The sequence below is a fragment of the Hyaena hyaena genome, unplaced genomic scaffold, assembly GCF_003009895.1.
Source record: "Hyaena hyaena isolate Hyena2069 unplaced genomic scaffold, ASM300989v1 scaffold_128, whole genome shotgun sequence".
NCBI lineage: Eukaryota > Metazoa > Chordata > Mammalia > Carnivora > Hyaenidae > Hyaena > Hyaena hyaena.
This window is the reverse complement of record NW_024080760.1, coordinates 2,403,376-2,415,899: the sequence shown is the minus strand read 5'-3', so window position 1 is coordinate 2,415,899 and position 12,524 is coordinate 2,403,376. Positions and strand designations below refer to the sequence as shown.

At 37.1% G+C, this 12,524-nt stretch overlaps 1 protein-coding gene across 2 annotated transcripts in view; it reads left to right on the top strand.

Moving 5' to 3' along the window:
* Window positions 1-10,275, top strand: part of CCDC186 (coiled-coil domain containing 186) — a 46,381-nt gene extending 36,106 nt beyond the window's left edge. For both annotated transcript variants that reach the window (XM_039237616.1, XM_039237615.1), the window contains 7 exons: window positions 202-344; window positions 3,262-3,517; window positions 4,394-4,583; window positions 5,927-6,007; window positions 7,513-7,723; window positions 9,006-9,225; window positions 10,039-10,275. In XM_039237616.1, the coding sequence (XP_039093547.1) occupies window positions 202-344; window positions 3,262-3,517; window positions 4,394-4,583; window positions 5,927-6,007; window positions 7,513-7,723; window positions 9,006-9,225; window positions 10,039-10,122 (1,185 nt within the window). In that variant the 3' untranslated portion in view covers window positions 10,123-10,275. The remainder of the gene's footprint in view (window positions 1-201; window positions 345-3,261; window positions 3,518-4,393; window positions 4,584-5,926; window positions 6,008-7,512; window positions 7,724-9,005; window positions 9,226-10,038) is intronic.
* Window positions 10,276-12,524: the final 2,249 nt, after the last annotated feature.

Here is a 12,524-nt window from a genome sequence, read left to right as displayed (position 1 = left end):
ACAGGCTAAAACTCATGAGACTAAATCAGAAGAAATCTGAGACTGAATCTCCGGACTGTTAACATCCCATTATGTTTTCTTCACATTAATTAATATTGCTCTAGAATTTAGCATAGATTATTACTATGTAATCACTATTCGAAGTACTTAGGAAGCGAGAAAATATTATTTGTTGTCTAACTTGGTTATGATTATTGATAGGTGAAATGTCTAGAAGATGAGCGATTAAGAACAGAAGATGAGTTATCAAAATATAAGGAAATTATTAATCGCCAAAAAGCTGAAATTCAGAATTTATTGGACAAAGTGAAAATTGTGGATCAGATACAGGAACAGCATCAAAGGTATAAACTGAGCAACTTGTGTTTATGCTAATCAATAGGCTTTTAATTTTAATCTCAAGATTGTGTCATTAAATGCCATTAATGCATTAAACAAGAATAATTTTACAATTTTACCAGCTAAAAAGTTTTAAATTCCTGTCTTCATTTGAACTTTTTTGGATTACCTTTGAAGTTCCTTTTATGACTTTTAAAAATCAAAGCTTATATACCCTAGATATTGGAAGTAGCAATTTATAAGACAGAATGGCTTAAGTTTCTTTATCCATTCTTTAACTTCAAATTATGTTATTTACATAATTTATAAGTTTTTCTTCTAAGAGGTAGATGTATATCTTTATCTGTATCTTTGGGTGTATGTCGCGCAGAGTCAGGAGCTGACCTTATTCCTTGGCTTCTTGTAAAACCATTTAATTTAGCTAGACTCTACTCGTGACATGACCTGGCAGAGCATGGATTCAGCCTGAATCCAAATACCTTCTTTTTCATTCCTTACCAATATCTGCTGCTGAGTGTTGCTAAAAATCCTCACCATCATAAGGGTTGATGCTGTGATAAATCCATGATTAGTTGGCAACGTCAACTGGAAATGTTAATGATGTCCTTAGTCACAGCCTAACCCACCTGGAAGCTTCTGTTCCTGCTTTTGTTCATACTTCTGTCCTCCCTCCTCTTGCTATTTGCTCTTAGCAGGCAGTTACCTCTTACGTACTTCACAAAGAAATGGGAGCTCCAGGTAACAAGTGCTTGCAACCTCTTACTATCTGCCCTGTGAAGTTGCCTGCATTTGCAACCTTTCTTCTTTCCTTTCCTTTTGTGATTATGCAAGAAGTGTTCCTGTTCCCCTCTGAACTGAATTTTTCTCTCTACTTCTGTGTATCCCGTGCTCTTCTGCCTTCTCTTATCCTTTATTTCTTACCTGTCTCTACTTAATTTTTGTCTTTCTGCATTTAAATATTATATATTAAAAACATTAAAACTCCTATGACTCCCTTCTGCCTTTTTCCTGTCCTTCACAACCAAAATCCTTGTAGAATCATCTAAACTCCTCCTCCATGCCCTTACTTCCTTTGTTCTGTTTTTCTCTACTTTGTTCTAGCTTCTACCCTAACATCCCATTAAAAAACTGCTAATGCCTCCTCAAATCCAGCAGACACTTCTCAGATGAAGCCTTGCTTAAATTTTCTGTATTTTTAAAAATTTTACTTATTTATCTTGAAAGAGAGAGGGAGAGTATGAGTGGAGGAGGTACCGAGAGAGAGTGAGAAAGAAATCTCAAGCAGCCACCACACCCAGCACAGAGCCCAACACGGGGCTTGATTTCACAGACCGTGAGATCATGACGAGCCCAAATCAAGTGTTGACAGTTAACTGACTAAGCCACCTCCATGCCCTGAATTTTCAGTATGAAGCCCATTAAGCCCATTATCCTTCTTGACATGCTCAGTTCTTTGGCTTCATTTCAGATCTTGCTTTCCTGGTGTTCTTCCCCACTTTGTGGCCACTCCTTTTCTCATCTCCTTGGCAGCCTTCTCTTTGTTGTAAAACTCTTTTGTTACTATTTTTTTATACCCCCGAGTGATCCTTACTGTTCCCATAGTATACTGCAGGACCTTCAGATATTATCTTCAGCCCTTTGTGCTCAGCTCCAGACACACAAGTAGTAGAGATGCTTCAAACTGTAACATGTCCCAAACTGATTCATCTATCCCGTCCGTAAAAATACTCCTCTCATGTTCCTGAGGTGAGTGGTGAGTGTAGCACCCACAGGACTTTCCAGCCCAGGAACCTAGGGGGACCCTGCTTGGCTCTTCTCTCCTTCTCCTCACATATCGAACCAGTAACAGAGTATTAATGAGTATCTTTCAAGTCTGTGTATTTTTTATATTCCCACCACTGCTACTACCATTGCCGTTTCATCTTGAAAACTGCCACAACTTCTAAACTGCCTTTTTTGGGGGTTGGTGGGTTTTTTTCTTCCCTTTTAATCCATTGCCTACGCTGTGGTTAACATAACCTTTTAAAAATGGAAATCTCACAACCTTTCAGTGCTTTCCTTTGGCTCAGGGACTGCCCTGTGAGTTCAGATGCCGTAGCATGGCTTGGAAGGGCATTAGTGACCTTCTTCTCCCTCTGTGCTTTCTCTTTTTTCACTCTTGGGTTTCAGCCGTAATTGTGTACAACTGTTGATTGTGTTCTGGGTGCGAGCGCTGTGTTAAATGCTGGGGACAGAATGCTGTCCGTGTCCTCATCAGTGTCAAACCAACAAGAAAGTCACTCTCTTGTTCCCTCCCCAGATTTAGAACATACTGTTTCTTCTGCCAGGGACGGATTTTGATGTCCCAGTCACTTCTACTTTTTCTTTAAGTCAGGAATTAGCAAATTCTGGCCCAAGAACTGAATCCAGTCCACTGCCATTTTTTGTAAAAAGTTTTGTTTTATTTATTTATTTATTTTTTGGAACACAGCAGCTCTTGTTCCTTTATGAGTTGTCTGTGGCTGCGTTCGCAGCACAGTCCCCAGGAAGGACAGTCGCCACAGGGCCATGTGCCCTAGAAGCTTAAACTGCGCACTGTCTGGGCGTTTTACAGGAAAAGTTTGCTCACCCTACTTTAAGTATTAGTTTAAACATCACTTAAGCAGGCATCCCACTCCGCGCTCTCATCAGAAATGTTTTATCACATGGACAATTTCCTTACGTAACTGAAAGCTCTTTGAAAGCCGGCCGGTGTTGAGCTTGCTCGCGTACACTTCCAGCTCTCAGTTGCTAGCACGAATGAGGTAGTCGTCAAAATCCGGATAATTTGGATGAATGCATAAAAGTACCTTTATAAAACATTGTATATGATGGAAACTCCCAAACCATTAATTTAATGTCTTTTAATAGTTTTTCCCCCTAAATATAAACTCTGTTTCTTAGAGGTAAACAAGAAATTGAAAATTTGAAGGAAGAAGTGGAAAGTCTAAATTCTTTGATTAATGACCTACAAAAAGACATCGAAGGCAGTCGGAAAAGAGAATCTGAGCTACTGCTGTTTACAGAAAAGCTCACTAGTAAGAATGCGCAGCTCCAGTCTGAATCCAATGCTTTGCAGTCACAGCTGGATAAGCTTTCCTGTAGTGAAAGTCAGTTACAAAGCCAATGTGAACAAATGAAACAGACAAATACTAATTTGGTAAGTACAAATTTACATTTAACTTTCAAAGCATCATAGCAAGAAGCACAAATTAAATTTTCCTACTAGCGTAAACCCACCAGTAGTTGAGTTAAATTTTTTTTTTCCTGTATTGGCATTGCTAGCAATTTCAAATGCTGTGCAAAGCATCAGTTTTTCTTTCCAACTTGTTCAAAGTGTCCTTCTTCCTTCCTTATATAATTTATAATAAAATGTCTCCCTAAAAGGCTTATGAAAAAGTATTTCATTTTTGAAAATAAGAAAACCATGGTTTTTGTCATTTCTAACCAGAATTACTATATATTTTTCAAAGTTATTTCAAATTTCTATACGTTTATAGTTTAAAAATTGTTTACTTATAGGGGCGCCTGGGTGGCTCAGTCAGCTGGTCATCCGACGTTGGCTCAGGTCATGATCTCTCAGTTCGTGGGTTCAAGCCCTGTGTTGGACTCTGTACTGACAGCTCCGAGCTTGGAGCCTGCTTCAGATTCTGTGTCTCCCTCTCTCTCTGCCCCTTCCCAGTTCGTGCTCTCTCTCTTAAAAATGAATAAATATTAAAAAAAAATTTTTAATGTTTTACTATTTCTAAGTTATGGAAGTATCTTCAGGTTACTCATAAAAATAATTTGGGATTTTAGTCCAAAATATATAGAGATGTTATTCATATTCTCTTGCGTGTATAAAATGGAAAATGCATTAATATGCCCCCTGCATTCCTCTGTGAGGAATTTGGGGAGCTCCGGAAATAGAACCTGGTAAGGAATGATTCTGGAAGAATCTGCCATCAAGGACCTTATATTTTCAGGGTTTTAAACTATGAGCAGTAATGGAAACAGATATTAAAACTGGTGTGTTTTGTTTTCTCTTAATATTTAGGAGAGTAGATTGTTGAAAGAGGAGGAACTGCGGAAAGAGGAGGTCCAGACCCTGCAAGCGGATCTCGCCAGTAGACAAACAGAAGTTAAAGCCCTGAGCACACAGATTGAAGAACTGAAAGATGAATTAGTCACTCAGAGACGTAAACATGCCTCGAGTGTCAAGGATCTTATCAAACAACTCCAGCAAGGTACCAAATTCTCACACACTTAGACTTTCACATTGTTTCTTTTAGTCCTTAAGGATTTATAGAAACAATATACTTTACATCAGACTCTACCACATTGATTAGAGCTGTATGTTCTTTTTAATGTATTAATGTTCATAAAGCAAATCACTAAACCTCTTAAGTTTCACAAATAGTTTATAACATCTTCTATGCTAAAGGACACTTATTTGCACAATCCTGAAATGTGAGAATTGGGAATGTACCTTAGGGAAGTAGTGTCTAAACTTTTTTTGACCACATGCTCCTATCAGTAAAAAGTATTTAAGCATTTGTTCTCCGATGTATATATATTTATTTATAAATTTTAAACATGTATTATTCTACATTAAGAATATAAATTTTAAAAGATCGCGGGGCACCTGGGTGGCTCAGTCGGTTGAACATCTGACTTTGGCTCAGGTCATGATCTCATGGTTTGTGGGTTTGAGCCCCGCATCAGGCTCTGTGCTGACAGCTAGCTCAGGGCCTGGAGTCTGCTTTGGATTCTGTGTCTCCCTCTCTCTCTGACCCTCCCCTGCTCATGCTGTCTCTATCTCTTTCTCAAAAATAAATAAAATATTAAAAAAAAAAAAGATCGGATGAAATACAAGTATAAATGGAAGTTCTATATTTTCTCCCTGTACATGCTATATGTTGTTTTATTTAGCATCTAGGTACCTGCACCCAACTTGTAGAGATCATTGAACCCTAACCCTTCATCTTAGAGGAAACTGAGGCCCAGACAGGTTATTACCTGAACACAACAGCTAGGACTAGAACCCAAATTTCTCTTCATTTAAAAATTCATACAATTATTTGGAGTCTATGCAAGTCTGTGCTTAGATACAAGGATGAATAAGATATATATTCTGACTTTCTAATCTCTAGTATTCCTCATTTCTTTACGGTAAAATAGGGTGATATATAGTAATAGGATCAAAGAAATTTAGCATTTACTTAATATGAATACATTCAGGTATTTTTTCTGAATACATTCAGTTTGTTTTTAAAGCTATAATGAAGGGAAATCTCTGGCATCATGGAGATTATCTAAATCCGTCAGGATTCCCGAAAGTTGGGGCACTGCACCTGAATGATACCATCACCGTGTTGTTTCTGTATATCCTATATTTGACCTGTACGTTTCTACATATCATTTTATATGAATGACTACCATGGCCCTCCTGTCTAAAGTATGTATTCAACAAATTTCTCTTGTTGTTTAAGCCATTTTTGCTTAAGTGATTTTAGCAGTTAAGATCAGAGATCGTGGGGACAAATGGTCATGATAATTGTCACCAGTAATCCATTTCTTTTTCCTGTAGCAAGAAGAAGGTTAGACCAGATTGAGAATGGAAACTATGACAAAGAAGTCAGCAGCATGGGGAGTCGCTCCAGTTCATCCGGTAAACAACTCGGGCTTCTCGTGTTACCTGGTGACTGACTGTAAAAAGAAGTAGCTTTTTTTGTGTGTTAAAAAGTATTGATATGCTTTTTTTTTTCCATTTTGAATCATAAAATTTGTAGTATTTCCAGTTAATATTTACATTCTCATCACCATCCAGGGTTTCAGGTTTGCCATGGGGTTCTAGATTGTCTCCATGCCTCTTTTGTACCTGCTGCTGCTTTATTCTGTGTAACAGTTTTCCCCTCATTTTTCAATTTAGATTTGTGTCCATCCATAGAGAGAGATTGGGTATAATACGGCCCTTCTCTCTCTCTTTCCCTTTATATTATTTTTAACACCTGAAAACTAATGAAATGATTATGTATCAGATCTTATATACATGTGTGTGTGTATTTTTAAATTTTTTAGCTTTTCTCATGGTAAATATGCCAAAAATTATGATTGATATCATTGTGGAAATGATAATTAGTAAAATATCAGTGTATTTGTCATTTCGGAATGCCGGGAACCATGCTAAGCACTTTAAACCTTATTGATTCTGCAGAATAGTCATGTGAGGTAAGTGTTATAATTCACATTTTAGATATGAGGAAACTAAGATTACGAATGTTCTGTGACTTGCTCCAGGTTCACAGTGACAGAACTCTCAGACTCGAGAGCCCTTTCATGCCATTACACTGCACTCCGTCTCAGGAGCTGTGCATCACGGGGGTGGGGAGGCATCAGCTGCTCCAGCAGTGGGAGATGCTGTAGTAGAAGGAACATGCGTGTGAAATGGCACATAGGTATTTTGAAACAAGTCTGTCATTTATTAGTGTCCAACCTCGAATAAGTCTATTCTTTGTCTTCAGTCTACAAAATGGAGTTGAGAAAACACTTATGTTTGTAGTATAAAAAGGATCAGAAATTTTTCTCAACTGATGTTGGTAAAAATAATAGCTAACACTTACTGAGTATTTATTATATGTACTATGCCAAGCACTTTCAAATATATTAACTTATTTAAATGAGGTTAACAATCCTATGAAATAAATTATAATAATATTCCCATTTTAAGATGAAGTGACCAAGGCACAGAGAATTAAATAACTTGGCTGAAGTCACATAGCTAGAAAGCAGAGGAGTAGAATTTGAACTTAAGGAGACTGGCTTCAGAGCTGAGCCCAGTGGCATATTCTGTCTTCTCTCTCTATGTCTGTCTGCCTTTGGCTCCTGGTTTCACTTCAGGGCTATTATTATGACTTTTTCTGAGTTTCTTGTTTCTCTCTTGCCACTTTCTCATCCTGTTGCTGAGAGACATAATAGGCCCTTTGGTACTTCTGGCATCCATGTATCCAAAAACCAGAGCTCACACCAGGTAGGACTTGTGTTCTGTGCCCAACTCTGTTAGAGCGAATATTGGAAAACGGCACTAGAGGAAATAATATGTGAGATTAGAGATGACTTTAGACTAAGCACAGTATCTGAACGTATTTTTTTTTTTTTTTTTTTTTTGGTCTTCAGGATCCCTCAATGCTCGAAGCAGTGCAGAAGATCGATCTCCAGAAAATACTGGGTCATCAGTAGCTGTGGATAACTTTCCGGAAGTAGATAAGGCCATGTTGATTGAGAGGATAGTAAGGCTGCAGAAAGCGCATGCTCGGAAAAACGAAAAGATAGAATTTATGGAGGATCATATCAAACAACTGGTAGAAGAGATTAGGAAAAAAACAAAGTACGTATTATTATAAAACAGTCTTTGTTTGAAATACCATTATTCATATGGTAAAGACACTGTTTTCAGAAGTAATCATATCAAGAGCCCATCTTTCAAAACATAATTCTTAATTTCCCAGTCCTTTCTTGATCACTTATTACGTTCTAGGTTTTGGGAATACAGAGATGAAAGAAAACACAGGTCTTTAAGGCAATAATACAGTTCAGTAGATACTGATTTTTTTTTTAAGTTTATTTATTTATTTTGAGAGAGAAACAGCGTGAGCAGGGAGGGTAGGGGCAGACAGAGGAAAAGAGAGAAAGAATCCCAAGCTGACTCCACACTGTCAATACAGAGCCCAATGCAGGGCTCCAACCCACAAAACCATGAGGTCATGACTGGAGCCGAAACCAAGAGTTGATGCTTAACTAACCGAGCCACCCAAGTGCCCCAGATGTTGACTTTTTTAAGATACTAAAATAACTTTGGATTTTTTAAAAAAAGAGTGCTTTACTGCACTTTCAATTTTCATGACTGTGGCTCTAAGAGAGAATATGGGGCTGTGGGTGATCTTTCCTGTTGGGGAGGGTGTAGTGGGTAATTTATTGGGCACCTGCCAAGTACAAGACTCTGTGCCTGTGACTTAACAAAATTTCCTTGATTTCTTTCAACTCAGTGACTGAAATGTTAACTGGTGGTGCTCAGGTCAAATTACTACATGTTCCAGAGTCACCACACATTCAGACAGTGACAGACCAGCAGCGGGAGATCTGGGCCCAGCTCTGACCCACTCCAGAGCCTGTGCTGTGCCAGAATCCTCTTACAAATGCCATGTTCTTCTAAGTAAGAGGTTTTGTTTTTTGTTTTTTTAATATGTATTGCAAGTCTGTACCCATGCCTTTTAAATTTTATTTTGAAATAATTTTAGACTGAGAGAAAATTTTGCCCATGACTTATAAAGGAAAAAGGATAAAGTTTTGAGTTTAATAACAGGAAAATAGAAAATACTAACTAAAAATGGAGCAATAAAGAGATTACTCAAAAATATTTTGATCAAAGTAATAAGGAAAGAAATTGGAAAGCAGAGTTTATATATCATTATATAAATACCATGTTGAACAAAAATAGGATTAAGAAACCCATAAGAAAAGTTCCTTTATTTTCTAATATACTTCTTTTCACCTAATAGACTACTTCTTTTAGTCTAATCATCTTTATACTTATGATTAGCCAGCTCCTGTAAATTCTGATGTTTTTAGTTCTGCAAGTATATAACTGACAGTGTCATTTTATTTTACAGAATAATCCAGAGTTACATTTTACGGGAAGAATCAGGCACACTTTCTTCAGAGGCATCTGATTTTAACAAAGTCCATTTAAGTAGGCGAGGAGGCATCATGGCATCTTTATATACATCCCATCCAGCTGACAGTGGATTAACTTTGGAACTGTCTTTGGAGATCAACAGGAAATTACAGGCTGTTTTGGAGGATACATTACTAAAAAATATTACCTTGAAGGTATTTCTATTTCTCATGTACTTACCAATCAGTAATAAGCACGGTGTAATCATAGCAGGAGCTGGTACATGAATGGACTAGTTCTGTAATACAAGGTGGCCATTTGACACAGAGATCAAATTTTTGTATTTTTCTTATTGAAAAAGAAAGAGCAAAACATCAGCTTCGCTATTGGACAGACACTTCTTTATTTTGCGGTGGACAGCCTCTGAGCTCTATTATAGTTAGGGTTGATCACCGAGGCTTTAAGATTGAGGCATGTCTTGTCTGGCGTACATTCTAGCTCTGCTTTTGGCAGCTCTTACCTGACCTGAGTGTTCTCTTTGTGCTCTGTTTGGGCCTCCATAGTCAGTAATGGATTTTAAAGAATGGGTTTTTTTTTTTAATTATTTACATTTTGTTTTAGAGAGTACAGGGGAGAGGGACAGGGAGAGAGAGAGAATCTTAAGCGAGCTGTAAGTTCAGCGTGGAGCCTGATGCGGGGCTGGATCCTATGACCCTGCGATCTTGACCTGAGCTGAAGTCAAGAATCCGATGCTCAACTGACTGAGCCACCCAGGCACTCCTAAAAAAGAATATTTTAAATCTAGTAATAATTCTGTGCACCAAAATTTACTGTCCCTTCAGTCCTGAAATGTACAGGACTCCTGTACTGAAAACTACTGTGCTCCTGGTCAGCGTCACGACCGAGCATTTAAGACTCATCCTCACCCTTTTGGTTTCAAAACTTACGCAAAAAGAGTTCACTCTGGATCTTTATACTCATGATACTTAATACTTCTGTTTTCTTTCCCCCTTTTCTAATTGGTAAAGGAAAACCTCCAAACACTTGGAACAGAAATTGAACGTCTTATTAAACACCAGCATGAACTCGAACAGAGGACGAAGAAACCCTAACGCAAAGCTCTCGATCACTAAACAGACAAAAGCCACATAAGGAGCAGGTTCCACTGCCCGTTATTGTTGGAAACTTCTCCCTGCTTTGTGTGTCAGCCAGTAAAAAATCGTTTTGCTTCATCTGTATAAAAAAGTATCCTTTTATAATAGGAATGCATTGCTGTGTATACTGTAAGAGCAAAAGCTTTGATGAAATTTGTTTTTGTACAGTGACGCCTGTCACTGAATCAGAACAACTGAAATTGCTAATAGTCATACAGAATGCTGAACATTACTACAAGGGCTTTTGAAGACCCCTTCTCCATGTTTCTTCCTTTTAAAATATATCATGTCAAAAATGATTCTGCTTTATAAAATGCATGAAAGGACACGTGTTCATCACTCCATAACATGCTGGTTCTCCAACCTGAAAAAAACTAAAGTGACAAAGATTTTATTTGACCGTCCAGTGTCCCATTTGGTTGTGTGATAAGGATGCCAGTGAGGCTTTACAGTTTGTTATTTTAATGGAAGCTAGTGGGAAAGCCAGCTCTTGGTCGCCAGCAATAATCAGCCGTTGCATACCTCCACCAGGTTTCCTTCTCTGTGCTGGGTACGTTTTGTCAGATTCACATTGTTTGAGTTCATAGTTGAGTTTTTTTAGTCTCAGTTACACAACATATGATTTTAAATAACGTGCTCATTTAGAAAATCTCTGTGGACTTCAGTTGTGTTTTAAAATGTGAAATAGATTATTGATTAGACCAGAGAGATGAATAATGAAATCTCTGAAACTGAAATACTCTAGTTTTACTGACATCAAGTGTAAAAATAACTGTGTAAGATTTTTATGAAGAAGCAGTTCCGCAGCATATGGCTCTGTTAACCACTTCATGTGAGCACACTTCTCGACCATTGATATGATTATATATAGCAGTGGAGTGATCTGCAGTCCATGTGATATGTTTCAGTGTATTTATTTAAAACACAGAATAAGTACATCTCTGTAACCAAAGGAATTTTAGAGCCAAACTTGTATTTCCTGTTGGATTTTTACGTGTTGCCAGTCCATAGTATCAGTATTTCTACATCATCGAATGTTGTTCCCTTCTCTTGTAATTTGTCACTTATTATCATTTCTGTGTGTGATTTTTCACATTTCATTATAAGCAGATCATTTCTACAGTAGGACACCTTGGCCAATATGCCGATGTTGCCACAGCGTCACTTTTGTTTTGGATTTTTGCATCCTTTTCTCTCCCTTTAAGAGAAGTAAGCTGTGGGATGATGAATTAAAAGCTAAAAAAGCCTTTAAGAAATTGTGTGGCTCTAAAAGTTGGACTTCTGGTTGCAATGTCCCTTTAGTGTGTTTTAACATTTTTTTAATCAACATTGTTTAAAAACATCATATCCTTAATTTTTTACTAAGGATTCAGTGGTAGTGGCTTATTTTTTCTGTATGTCCAGTTATGTCTTGTCACCCAAAACCAAAATCTTTTCAAAATGGAAATAGAAGTTCAAAAACATCTTATTTTTAAAATGGCGATAACAAGTGTTAGTCTTACCATAATGTGTCTTGTTCTTTTTACCAGTACTAATTTATCAAAATAAAGAAAATAAGAGGGTAAGTGCAATCCAATCTGAATTATTTTCCCCTTTGTTTCTAGACCTACTATTGATATTCCTGTAGACTGCTTAGAGCAGCCGACAAAACTACATTCTTAGGGCTGCTTATGTGATAGAGATTTATACACTACAATATTTGTTTTTTCCCTCCAAGACATAAAATGTATGAATGGAGACCAAATAATGATTAGATCTAGAGTGTCCTATGTTTGTACACTTTAAAAATATATACATTTATTACACACAAAAGTAAAACATTCCAATATTAACACGTACCACCATTTGGGAAAGTTAAATGGTGAAGCAACTTTAGAAGAAAGCTTTCCTAAATCATGTTCTGACTTGTTACTTTTCCCCCCACAAATATAAGAAACTATGGAAAACTTTTGAAGAGAATGCTTTCTTTTTTTTTTTTTTTCTTCAGTTTCTATTGTATCTTTTTGTGTATGGATTAGAACCAAGCAAAGTAATGTATGGAAATGTGATATATCACATCATCATACTGACTCACACAAAGCTCCTGGTGTGAGGATTTAGGTATTTAGAGAATCTATATTGAATATACCGAGAAAGAGTGGAGTGTCCGAAAAAGGAAAATGGTCTGGATAAACTTGAGATGTGGGGGAATATTTATTGTATATGTTCATTATTCATTGTGCATATGAACTCCTTAGATTAGTTAGCGCTGTTTTGGTTTCTTGGAACAGGAAATTATTTTGTGTGTGTGTTCTATCTGTGTATGTTTACTAGGTTTTAATTTTGAAGTGAATTCTTTTTTTTTTTTTTTTTTTTTTTTT